Raw genomic sequence first — 13,792 nt, 5'->3', positions numbered from 1 at the left:
TCCGCCAGCCATTCCCGGTCTGATCTAAAACACAACGATTTCCATACAGCAGCTCTGATGCCTAAAAATAGTTCCTGTGGTACCAGAGCAATAGTTTGATTAACAGCATATGTGCAGGGTAAAACAATTCGGTTTTAGATAGAAACCTAATTGTCTTTCTTCAGAGAAGGACTGTTCGTCTTTTATCTCGGGGATGCTCCTGTCATGGCGATTCTTCTAACACCGCCGTGATGAAACCTATTACTCCGTAGCTCTATTTCAGCGCCACCTTTGATAACAGCGCCTCCTAGCCTCTCAAACAGCACCTTTGCTTTCAGATCCAAGCTAATTTTAAAGATTATCATCATAGAATCATAGAACCGGAAGGGACCTCGAGAGGTCATCTAGTCCAGTCCTCTGCACTCGAGGCAGGACCAAGTATTATCTAGACCATCCCTGACAGGTGTTTGTCCAACCTGGTCTTAAAAATCCTCAGTGATGGAGATTCCACAACCTCCCTAGGCAATTTATTCCAGTGCTTAATCACTCTGACAGTTAGGAAGTTTTTCCTAATGCCCAACCTAAACCTCCCTTGCTGCAATTTAAGCCCATTGCTTCTTGTCCTATCCTCAGAGGTTAAGAAAAACATTTTTTCTCCCTCCTCCTTGTAACAACCTTTTATGTACTTGAAAAGTGTTATCATGTGCCCTCTCAGTCTTCTCTTCTCCAAATTAAACAAACCCAGTCTTTTCAATTTTCTCTCATAGGTCATGTTTTCTAGATCTTTAATCATTTTTGTTGCTCTTCTCTGGACTTTCTCCAATTTGTCCAAATCTTTCCTGAAATGTGGTGTCCAGAACTGGATACAATACTGCAGTTGAGGCCTAATCATTGCGGAGTAGAGTGAAAGAATTACTTCTTGTGTCTTGCCTACAATACTCCTGCTAATAGATCCCAGAATTATGTTTGCTTTTTTTACAACAGCATTACACTGTTGACTCATATTTAGTTCCACTAGGACACCCAGATCCCTTTCTCCAGTACTCCTTCCTAAGCCGTCATTTCCGATTTTGTATGTGTGCAATTGATTGTTCCTTCCTAAGTGGAATACTTTGCATTTGTCCTTATTTAATTTAATCATATTTACCATTTCTCTGGTTTCTCTAGACCATTTCTCCAGTTTGTCCAGATCATTTTGAATTTTAATCCTATCCTCCAAAGCACTTGCAACCCCTCCCAGCTTGGTATCGTCCACAAACTTTATAAGTTTCAGAGTAGCAGCCGTGTTAGTCTGTATCGGCAAAAAGAACAGGAGTACTTGTGGCACCTTAGAGACTAAAAAATTTATTAGCGCATAAGCTTTCATGGGCTACAGCCCACTTCTTCGGATGCATATAGAATGGCCATTCTATGTGCATCCGAAGAAGTGGGCTGTAGCCCACGAAAGCTTATGCTCTAATAAATTTGTTAAACTTTGTAAGTGTACTCTCTGTGCCATTGTCTAAATCACTGATGAAGATATTGAACAGAACCCGACCCAGAACTGATCCCTGAGGGGCCCCACTCGTTATGCCCTTCCAGCATGACTGTGAACCACTGATAACTATTCTCTGGGAATGATTTTCCAACCAGTTATGCACCCACCTTATAGTAGCTCCATCTAGGCTGTATTTCCCTAGTTTGTTTATGAAAAGGTCATGCAAGACAGTATCAAAAGCCTTACTAAAGTCAAGATATACCATGTCTATTGCTTCCCCCTATCCAGGGCTGGCTCTAGGTTTTTTGCCACCTCAAGCAAAAAATGTGCTGCCCCAAGCTCCGAGAGCGCAACTGCCCAAGCAAAAAAAAGAATGGCTGCCCCTGGAATTGTGCCACCCCAAGCACGTGCTTGCTTTGCTGGTGCCTAGAGCTAGTCCTGCCCCTATCTACAAGGCTTGTTACCCTGTCAAAGAAAGCTATCAGGTTGGTTTGACATGATTTGTTCTTGACAAATCGATGCTGACTGTTATTTATCACCTTATTTTGATCTTAAATTGATTGCTTAATTATTTGCTCCATGATCTTTCCAGGTACAGAAGTTAAGCTGACTGGTTTGTAATTCCCCGGGTTGTCCTTATTTTCCTTTTTATAGATGGGCACTATATCTGCCCTTTTCCAGTCTTCTGGAATGCCTCACATCTTCCACGACTTTTCAAAGATAATTGATAATGGCTCAGATATCTCCTCAGTCAGCTCCTTGAGTAATCTAGGATGCATTTAATCAGACCCTGGTGATTTGAAGACATCTATCTTGTCTAAGTAATTTTTGACTTGTTCTTTCCCTATTTTAGACTCTGATCCTATCTAATTTTCACTGGCATTCACTATGTTAGATGTCCAATCACCACAAACCTTCTTAGTGAAAACCGAAACAAAGAAGTCATTAAGCACCTCTGTCATTTCCACATTTTCTGTTATTGTCTTTCCCTCTTCATTGAGTAACGGGCCTACTCTGTCCTTGGTCTTCCTCTTGCTTCTAATTTATTTGTAGGATGTTGTATTGTTTCCTTTTATGTCCCTAGCTAGTTTGTTCTCATTTTGTGCCTCGGGTCTTCTAATTTTGTCCCTACATACTTATGTTATTTGTTTATATTCATCCTTTGTAATTTGACTGAGTTTCCACTTTTTGTAGGACTCTTTTTTTGTGTTTTAGATCATTAAAGATCTCCTGGTTAAGCCAGGGTGGTCTCTTGCCATACTTCCTATCTTTCCTATGCAGTAGGATAGTTTGCTCTTGTGCCCTTAATAATGTCTCTGAAAAACTGCCAACTGTCTTCAATTGTTTTTCCCCTTAGACTTGCTTCCCATAGTATTTTACCTACCAATTCCCTGAGTTTGCTAAAGTCTGCCTTCTTTAAATCCATTGTCTTTATTGTGCTGTTCTCCCTCCTACCTTTCCTTAGACTCATGAATTCTATCATTTCATGATCACTTTCACCCAAGTTGCCTTCCACTTGCAAATCCTCAACTAGTTCCTCCCTATTTGTCAAAATCAAACCTAGAACAGCCTCCCCCCAGTAGCTTTCTCCACCTTCTGAAATAAAAAAAAATTGTCTCCAATACATTCCAAAAACTTGCTGGATTATCTGTGCCCTGCTGTGTTATTTTCACAGCAGATATCCGGGTAGTTAAAGTCTCCCATCTCCACCAAGTCCTGTGATTTGGATGATTTTGTTAGTTGTTTAAAAAAAGCCTCATCCACCTCTTCTTTCTGGTTTGGTGGTCTGTAGTAGATCCCTACCATGACATCACCCTTGTTTTTTTTACCCCTTTTATCCTTATCCAGAGACTTTCAACAAGTCTGTCTCTTACTTCTATCTCAACCTGGGCATCTGGATGAGGAGGCTATGGAACATGGGGAGGAGGGGAGGCAGTTATACAGTGGAAGCAGTGGGGGTCTGTGCTCTTGTTGACTTTCCTGCAGCTCCAACAGACACTTCTTCATGTCCATTTGCTCCCCCATTAGCCTCAGCATTGCATCCTGCCTCCGCTTTTTGCACTCACTTAATTATTTCCTGGCCTTTGCCACTGAATGTCTCCATGCATTAAGTTGTGCCCTCTCAGTGCAGGAGGAAAACATGTCATCGCGAGTGCAGGTTTTTTTTTTTTTTTTGCCTTCTAATCTGCGATAACCTCAGGGACGGATATGATAGGGGGATCGTAGAAACATTCTACGCTCTACGATTCAGGGGGGACTGTGTGGTCACCTGTGCTGCTGAGTTCACCATGCTGACCAAACAGGAAATGAAATTCAAAAGTTCCCGGGGCTTTTCCTGTATACCTGGCTAGTGCATCAGAGTTCAAAGTGCTGTCTGGAGTGGTCACAATGGAGCACTCTGGGATAGCTCCCAGAGGCCAATACCGTCAATTTGTGTCCACACTACCCCAAATTCGACCCAGCAAGATCAATTTTAGCACTACTCCCCTCGTCGGGAAGGAGTACAGAAGTTGATTTTCAGAGCCCTTTAGGTCGATGGAATGGGGTTGGCTGTGTGGACGCAGTCATTTTTAAATTGACCTAACATGGCTAAATTCGACCTAGCCCCATAATGTAGACCAGGCCTCTCTCTCTCTCCACAAAGTTAGTAACAAAATAAAAATATACATTAACATTTTAAACCTAACCAGGTCCCTTAAGTGACTTGCCACAAGATGTAAGAACATGTTCGTATTAGAGCTGAATGGGTCTAATATTTATTTAATTGTCTTTCTTTTATATAGGAATTAGATACAGTGCTCCTATCTGCCAAAATTGCGGTTAAAGTTCCCTCCCCCGCCAACCAAAATCTGAAATGGCGCCCCTGAGTAAGGAGCTTCCATTACCTTTAGGAAAATTAACAGAATTTCGAAATATGTTGGAAACATAATATTTTGATAGTTTTTTCTGTTCCATCAGATGTCAATCATTTAACAACTGTCTTAAAAGGAAAGTGCTAATGAATGGAGAAAATCCTCTCTCCCATCTTCCAATATGTAGTGTCTGATGGTGGAAAAAAGCAGCCATGAACTCAGGCAGAGAATGATTCAATACTGGGATAGTCACAATTGCAGTTGCTCAGCTTTTCAGAATATTTCTGTCATGACAGACTCTAACAATGACTTCACCGTCTTCGGATGGATCATTTCCTGTGTTCTAGGCTCTATTTAATCAGTGATAGCATGTTGAAAATACACGGTTATTTACATGTGTGTATCTCATGTTAAACCCTAACCTGATAGCATTTTCCAGCGTTCTGAGTAAATACATTCCTGTTCCCACTGAAGTCAGAAATTTCTTTCACTTCGATGGAGGGACATCGGACCCTAATTCCGTAGTCATAGCAGGAAGTATGGGGAAATTGCTATGACTATTTCCCAAAGACTGAACGTTCCTAAATAAAGGACAGGAAAGTATAATAAGAATCCAGAAAAATATGGAAGAACGTCAGTTAGAAGTGGGATCCCTGAATGAGACAGGTAGAACCTAAGCTCAGCGAAGATACAAGGTTGGGAAATTTACTACTAGGGTCACCAGGAATCTAAAACCATCTGAGCAGCACAAGTTCCAAGAAAGAAATGGGAAAGCAGAAAGAGTGCAAACACCGTAGATGATGTCAAGGTGAAAATTACATCTAGGTTTGAATGGAGGAGCACAATAAGGAAGGAATCCTATGTCTAGAGCTTTGGCAAGTTATTGGGAGAAGTTGCTGACTGCTCTAACAGTTAGAAGCGGTTGTTATAATAATTAATAATTTTAAGATGACAAACTTCTGCTATATGCCCAAAAAGGAATTCTGCACTAAAACACCACCAGAGGCCCCCCACAATAGTAAAAATAGTGCCAAATAGGTTAAATGCCCTTGGACCCTGGGAATACCCAGCTAATAGTTTATAGGTACTGAATTCCCCCTAAAATATGACAGATCTATTGAGTGCAGACGCAAAAAAAAAAAAAAAAAATTCTCCTCCCCTCACATTTGAAGGTCGGCATTGGAAAAGGGGAGGGGGCTCCTGCAGTCCAGTTTTGTACAGGGGTTCAAGCTTTTCAGATGTGATGGCCTGAAGTTAGGTTCTTAAACCATATTTATGCACCTACAAAGGATTGGTCTAGTGTTTGAAAGTGCTGAACAGGCGCAATTACACTGGCTTCGATGGAAGGTGCTGGATGCTCAGCACTTTGGAAAATTAGGTTGTCAGTTTGGGGATTTAAGAACCTACCTTTAACTCTAGTTTTTAAAAACATTGTTCCAGGTATACTTTTGTCTGATACATTTTTAATTCCTTTTATGTTTTAGTTAAATGTTAGAAGAAATTTCCCCGACTTCTCCCATCTAATGAAGATTTGTAGACGGAACCAATGTTTGCCTGACTTCAATGGGAGCTGCATTTCCTTTGCTGCCTGGGAGTGACTCATTAATGTAAAAGAGGACATGTTTACAGGTCTGTAGTTTCCCACACTCTCTTCCTCTCCACCTGCCAGCAATGGAATCAGATTTCATAGCCATCCTTCCTGCATACACGGGCCACAAGTCCTCACATTCTGGAGGGACAGCCCATCCACCAGACCCCAGAACAGGTCATTAGAAATCAGTGCTTTAAGAACATGTCCCCTGATGACTTTCACAGAACCTGATCTGGCAGCACAGCTACCAATCCTCAGAATCAACGGATAAAAAAGTCAAGCTAACGCCCTTTTAAAAATTGTTTTTATTAGCGTTTCTGGTAACCATAACACGATTTTTAAAACCTCGTAAACAACATGGAAAATTACACCATGTTCCCTTTATCTTAAATATTATATTTGGTAATGAAATTAAATGAAGACAGAAGGAAAGAGATTTATCTTAACTCATTACTCACTACAAAGTGTTTAAAGTTGATTGTATCACTTTTAACCTATTTTACTAACATTCTACTAATGCAATATTACTCTTCACTTCTACGGTATCTTTTAAGCAAGGATCTCAAAATGCTTTATAACTATTAGTTTCAGTTTCATATGGTTAGAAAAAAAGACTACAATTTTGAAAATACACATTTTACAATATATACAAAGCTCAACCTCCCAACCAAATACGCAATGTACATTGCGGCTAAGCAGCTTTAATTTAACCAGCTTCTATTTGTTAATACATAATTACTTTGCAAGTGAAATTCATTCTTAATTTTCATTGGACATTAAACTTGTACATTGAAAAGAGATTTCAGAAAATCAACACACTATTACATAATCATCTCTGTAAGGGAGAATCATAGGGAAGATGGTTTATGATAACTTACTGTTAAAGCTTAGGTTTGACTTATTATGTTTCCTTTATATCTAGATAAAGTAGAAGTTGTTAAGCTCTAATAATAATACACTAAGGGCTAGGTGGAATCTACAAAGAAAGCATGCTATAGGAGCTCCTGCTCTTCTTCAATAGCCATACCACAAATGCAAAGGTCTAAGTGAAAAACCAGGAATAAAGAATTACACAATGTAGAAATACATATCCTTGCTCTCTTACAGAAAGGGCCTGTACCTTCTTGAAAGTTTCTTGAAGGGCGATAAGCCTCTTGATTCTCATTTCTCCTTTATGGTGTCTGACAGTTGAACAGAGCAGAGTTGGTTGTTCTCATCTATTGGTAGGAAAGCCAACCGTTTTGACCACAGTTCTCATTTATCCCTATCACCTTGTTAACAATACAGCCTGTCCCTGAAGATCTGGGTATGGAGTCTTCAGAGACAGAAGCTCTGCCCTGCAAACAATATAGAATGATGTGGTGTCATTATCGGCTGTTATGAAGAATGCAGGCATTAGTATGCACTGGGGGACATGCAATCAGGGCTTCATCTTACAGAACTGTGGCTGGGATACCGTTCTATTTGAAGTCAACAGAAGTTTTGTCATTGATTTCAACGGGAGCAGGATCTGGCCTGTACCTACATTGTATAATATAAATGCTCATGTTTAATTATATCCTAAAAGATGGCACTGTGTATCTATATAATTCGAAGGGAAATTTTACAATGTGAAAATTCAGAAGTAAATGTAATTTGATAAGCCAAATACAGCCATATCCACTTTGTTGTATTTCTATTTGTATTTCTGACTTTCAAAAACTGTCTGGAACATCTTACATCCCCTGTGAGGTGTTTACAATTAGAAATCTGGAAAAGCTTTATGGTAATTTAGGTGGCTGATTCAAAAAGATCATTATCTTGCTGTTTGTTTAAGCCAAAATGTTCAAATGTGGTCATTGGTTGTGTGTGTCCAAGTCCAGACATCTTGGGCCTAGTTTTCAGAACTGTTCAGTACCCAGAACTCCCACAGAACTCAATGGGAGTGATGGGTACTCAATGACTCTGAAAAATCAGGGCTTGAGTGTCTAATACTGGGCATCAAAAAGGTAAGCTTCAAAAATCATGAGCCAACTTAAAAATGTGTGGCCAGGATCATTAGCAGTAACAATAACCAACTGGATCGGTCTTAATTTTTTAAAAATAGATTTGTAAGAGTTAAGAATAACTTCTTTTGATAGCAACTGATTAACTGTTGGTTAATACTTTCTGTAGGAATGCTGTGTAACCCCTATAAAGTGCCAGCATAAACTCTGATTTTTTTCATGATCAGGGCTGTCAAAGTGCCAAATGCTCAGATGCTCTTATGCTGTAAACTGGCTCCCACCCCAACCACCATTTACTTCAGCGGCACTATGTCGATTTACACCAGCTGGCATACTGATGTCTTTAATATCAGTTTTCTATTTGCTGTTTACTTCTGAAGGGGAAGTGCGGGTTTTCTTTTGGAGCATTTTGCCATTCTATCTTAGGTATCCAAATCCAGACTGTTCTCCCCAAAGAAATTACTATAACCAAAGAATTCATTAATTATGTTGAATTCCAGGTTATCTTTAGGTAATAATTAGAAATGACCATTTATATTAAAATGTCTTTGGGAGTACATTTTACTTTCACAAATAGAGATCTCTGTTTTAATTAATCCAGGATTCTTGGCAGTAGATTAAGATATCTAAAACCTTCATTTCATTTTTACAGAGAAAAAAAGACTGTAATCTATAGGTTTTAAAAAAAAGCTATACACATATTCATGTATAGTAAGAATAATTCACCAGTTAGCCATTACTAATAGTCACAACAACCTCAAGTTCCTAGATTCAAGGTATTTGTTAGGACTGGTGTCACAAAATTATTCTTGAATGACCAACTCTATCTGAAATACTGCTTGATTATTGTAACTCTCTCTCTCTCTTTGGAGGGGAAAAAATCTGTAAACTCTTTGCAAACACCGGGCCCATAAAACCTCATTTTAGTTGTATCCATTATCTAGAAAACGAAGAGCCAGAATTAAGGTAGCATTTATTCTTGAGCTGCTTTCTCTGTATTTACTAAAGGCTAGATGCTCCTTCACCTTTGTTCTGGTGGAAGGGAGCAGAAAATGATGGAATTTGGCCACTGTGTGTAGAATAGGGGGTATTAAGTTTCGCATCACGTTCCCCCCAGTTTTACAGTTAATTCTAATGCCTGCTCCCCTCCCAAACCAGCAGAAATTCTTCAAGCAAGACCAGTGGGAGGTGACGATTCCATCATATTTGGCTTCTGGATTTCCTCTGTCCGTGGAGAAAACAGAGAAAGGGGAGGAGGGGGCTGCTACAGAGTGTGGGAAGCCAGAGAAGAACACGGGGAACATCCCCTCTGAGGAGTCAGATTTATTTCTCCCATCGATCCAAACTCCTTGTATTCTTTGTGCACCTTCCTTTTCTCCCTTAATACATCCCTCCACCTGAGGATAAGATCGGTAGCAAACTCCATGAAGTGGAATCTCCTGGGCCCTCTCTTCCTGCGGGGTTTGCTTCAGGGACAGTACAATATGAGTCAATGCCATAGTTCCCCGCAGAGAGGACATAAATATTATCCACCACCAAGTGTAACGTCAGGAGAATGCGTTTGGATACGGCCTCCTGTGTGTTATCCTACAATCATTAAACACATTCAATCTTATAATGCAAAACAGTCACTATTATTACTTCCCACGGGCTATAAACTTCCATCCATTCAAAACAAAAACAGAGAGCTGAGTGGTACCAAGCCCGACTGCTTTATATTGAATTACGCCTCCCCTGCCATCAGTTGCGCCTATCGGAGTTTTTCCACAGCTGAGGACCTGACCCTGTATTTTCAGCACTGTTGGACAAGGTACTAGCCACTGGTGTTTCTACACATAAACATCCATAACAATCGGAAATTACTTGTACACAGTGAGTTTCCTTAGTTGCTCTAGATTATTGCCTCTCCTTGGACTCTGGACTCTATTCCATTCTTCACCCATTTCCCACACTTGCTGCCTGCCTATAAAAATCCTGTTAATACCACTATATCAGCAGTGTGCATATAATACTGGCCTATAACATCCACGTTGATTGTCATGGGTACAAAAGCTCGAACTGATGGTGATTTTACAGGATTTAAGCAATCATTGCCCATTATTTCAATAAATATCCCCCTCATTGAAACCTCTGCCATTGCTTGCTGCTCACATAGAAAAGGGATTGTTGGACAACTAAGATGTAGCTTACGTATGGGAAGGGGGAATACATTTTCCTTCAATACTTCTGTTTTACTTTGTTTCCCCGATCTCCTTCATTACATATTGATGCATTAGTCCTAAAATCCGCATCTCAGCAAAAACACTGCTGAAGAAGAAAGTTCAGCCTCATTTTCCTTCTAAAATTTTAGACTTCATCGAGACTCCTTAGGAATATTGTACAAAGGACAGATAATTCTGATGTTAATGAGCCCTTGATAAATAACATCCAGATGATTACTCTTACAAGTTTCAACCTTTCTTGGTAGAGAACACACATAACATAAGAAGATCAGAATCAGTTTGGCAAACTCTCTTTTAGAGCGTTACTGTGCAATTATATTAGCCCGCAAATAATAAAATTTGAACAATACGTTGGACAATATAGAGAAAAGCTCCCTAGACAATGAAATATTTCTTAACATTTCTAAATGTTCCATCCAACTAATTTTCATACCAGTAGAAAAAAACATATTCAAGCAAGTATCAGAGGGGTAGCCGTGTTAGTCTGAATCTGTAAAAAGCAACAGAGGGTCCTGTGGCACCTTTAAGACTAACAGAAGTATTGGGAGCATAACCTTTCGTGGGTAAGAACCTCACTTCTTCAGATGCCTTGCATTTGAAGAAGTGAGGTTCTTATCCACGAAAGCTTACGTTCCCAATACTTCTGTTAGTCTTAAAGGTGCCACAGGATATTCAAGCAAGGAATTGATGCAAATGGAGTGAAATAAGCACTCACCTCTCTCACCGATTCTTTCTCCTCCTTTAGCTGAGAGTTAATCTGAGAGTCAAAAATGGACCCTCCTGCAACTCTGGGGTCAGCGGGTAGAGACGGTACCAGCGGCCTGAGAAATTTAAATTCACTGGTGCCAGACCCAGTTGTCAAGCAAACCTCATAACAATAAGATTGAGGCAGAGTCCCAGTGCTGCTCGTCTCCGCAGGATTTGTGGGGAAGTTGGGGTCACAATAAAAGTTCCTGGACGATGCAATATACTGCTCTCGGCACTGCCTTCTCTTGTATAGCCGGATGGCGACAATTGTTACCACAGAAACCAGAAAAATGAATGAAATGAAAGACAAAGAAATTACTAGATACAGAGTTAATGTGTCCTGCTGCTCCTCTTCTGGTACATCCAGTAACTGCATGTAGGCGTCTGAAAACCCATCCACCAGAAGCACATTAAGCGTCGAGGTGCTGGATCTGGGCGGCTCTCCGTTGTCTCTAACCAGGACGATAAGTTTCTGTTTAACAGCGTCTGGGCTCGTTATAGGCCTGCTGGTTTTTACTTTCCCGGTTTGAAGCCCCACAGTGAAGAGACTAGGGTCTGTGGCCTTGAGCAGCTGGTAGGAAAGCCAAGAATTCTTACCGGAATCTCCATCCACAGCCACCACCTTCGTCACCAGGTAACCCGCCTTCGCCGATCTGGGAACCAGGTCATTAGCTGGGGAGCTGCTGTTCTGCAGAGGGTATAAAATGAAGGGGGCGTTGTCATTTTCATCAATTATCACAACTCGGACAATGACTTCAGAGCTCAGTGGAGGGGATCCGCCATCTGCAGCTCTCACTGTAACCTGGAAATCCCTCGTTTGCTCATAATCCAGAGACTGCAGAGCGTACACGTTTCCGTTCTCGGAGTTTATGGAGATGGAGAAGGAGAAGGGGAGGTCACCGATGTTGCCAGGCAATGCCGAATACGTCACTTTGGCATTCTGCTCTGTGTCTAGGTCAGCAGCATGGACAGTTCCAATCAGCAGGCCTGGGTGGTTGTTCTCCTTCAGGTACATGACGTATGAACTTTCATTAAATACCGGAGGGTTGTCATTAATATCCGATAGCTGAACTCGGATGATCTTCACTGAGGTGAGCCTCGGAGTCCCCCGGTCTGTGGCTGTGATGGTTATGTTATACTCAGGCACTTTCTCCCGGTCCAGGGGCTTTTGTGTAACAAGCTCGTAATAATTCTTCAGAGTCGATTTCAAAGCAAAAGGGACATTGTCCTGAATGGAGCAAAGCGTTCTGCCATTGTCCCCGGAGTCTCGGTCTCTCACACTGAACAGGGCCACCACTGTGTCAGGGGAGGAGTCCTCGGGTATGGTACTGGTGAGGGATGACAGCGTCACTTCCGGGGTGTTGTCATTCACGTCCTCGATCTGCACTAGGACTTTGCAGTGTGAAGAAAAACCGCCGCCATCTGTGGCTTGGATGTTCATCTCATAACTGCTTCTTTCTTCATAGTCAATTAACCCCATAACAGCGATTTCTCCAGATGATTGATTTAATTTGAATAACTTGAGGAATCTGTCAGGCACCTGCCTGAATGAATAGGTGATTTCTGCATTTGAACCTTGATCCAAATCACTGGCTTCCACCTTAGTGACCAAAGTACCTCTAGGACTATTTTCCATTAACTGCACCTTGTACACCGACTGACTAAACTGTGGGAAGTTATCGTTGTTGTCCAGCACATTAACGCGTATTAGCGCTGTGCCGGTTCTCTGTGGCAGGCCCCCATCGGCAGCTGTGAGAATCAGCATCAACTGCGCCTGCGCCTCACGATCTAATTGTTTCTCTAATATCAGTTCCGCGTATTTACTGCCGTCTGTGTCCAGGGTTTGTACATCCAGACGAAAATACTTATTGGGGTTTATTGCGTAGCTCTGGATGCCATTTGTTCCTATGTCTGAATCTTGGGCTCCTTCCAAGGGGAAGCGGGTATTTATGGGGATCTGTTCCGGCATTTTAAAAACGAATTCATTTTTAGAGAATTTAGGGGAATTGTCATTCACATCTTCGATCTGCACCTCTATTCGGTACAGCTGCAGTGGATTTTCCAACACAATTTCGAATTGCAGCAAACACGGGTCGCTCTGTCCGCACAGTTCTTCACGGTCTATTTTCTCCTTTATCATCACATCCCCGGATCCTGTGTTCAGCTCAAAATACTCTTTGGTGTTTTTAGAAACTAGCCGAGCACTGCGACTAGAGAATTTCCCTACATCCAATTTCAAATCCTTTGCAATATTAGCAAGTAGAGACCCGCTTTTCTTCTCTTCAGGCACAGAATAGCGGATCGTCTCACACGCCCCCAGGGACACACACAGACATAGAAAGAAAGACAGAACTTGCCTTTTCCTGAAGCGATTCTCCATTCCGCCAGCCATTCCCGGGTCAGATCTGAAACACAGGCCTCTCTGCAAAGCTGCTGCAGCCATTCATATGTTGTTCTAGTGGGAAAACGATTTGTCCTCCGATATTGACTTTATTTGTAATTATTCAGCCTCCCCTTCCCTGTAATCCTTTGTCACTCGTTCCGGGCGCAGAGCCGCTGTCGTCTGGATTCAGATGTCTTAATGCAGCTTCCACTGAGGCTGATGGAGTCTGAAAAGCTGCATTTTCAGCACCGTCTTTGGCAATATCGCCACCTCGTGGCTCAGCTAAAATAAGACATGCATGGTTTTACAGTGTAAACTTATTGAGTGTAGTTACTCTCTGCATGGCAAAGATTTCTCTTTTAAGTACAATTTGTGATTATAATATTTCATAGTAAGAAAAGTCTTAACCCAGGTTATTTCCCATTATACGAGAGAGAAATATAAATTAATAGAGAAATAAAATGGATTCTGATATTTCCACATCCTTTCTTCTCTAACATCCCAGAACGTTTATTCTCCACTGGTAAATACCATAAAACCACCTCGCTGCAATTCT

At 41.3% G+C, this 13,792-nt stretch overlaps 1 protein-coding gene across 1 annotated transcript; it reads right to left on the bottom strand.

The window, feature by feature from the left end:
• Window positions 1-6,192: 6,192 nt before the first annotated feature.
• LOC117881834 (protocadherin beta-16-like) lies at window positions 6,193-13,501 on the bottom strand. The gene is made up of 2 exons (XM_034779566.1): window positions 10,822-13,501; window positions 6,193-7,236 (listed from the first exon to the last, which is right to left on the bottom strand). Exons 1-2 carry the CDS (start codon window positions 13,294-13,296, stop codon window positions 7,117-7,119), a joined length of 2,595 nt encoding a protein of 864 aa, XP_034635457.1. The 5' UTR covers window positions 13,297-13,501; the 3' UTR covers window positions 6,193-7,116.
• Window positions 13,502-13,792: the final 291 nt, after the last annotated feature.

This window comes from Trachemys scripta, chromosome 8 (genome assembly GCF_013100865.1).
Source record: "Trachemys scripta elegans isolate TJP31775 chromosome 8, CAS_Tse_1.0, whole genome shotgun sequence".
Lineage (NCBI taxonomy): Eukaryota > Metazoa > Chordata > Testudines > Emydidae > Trachemys > Trachemys scripta.
This window is presented reverse-complemented; position numbering and strand designations above follow the sequence as displayed.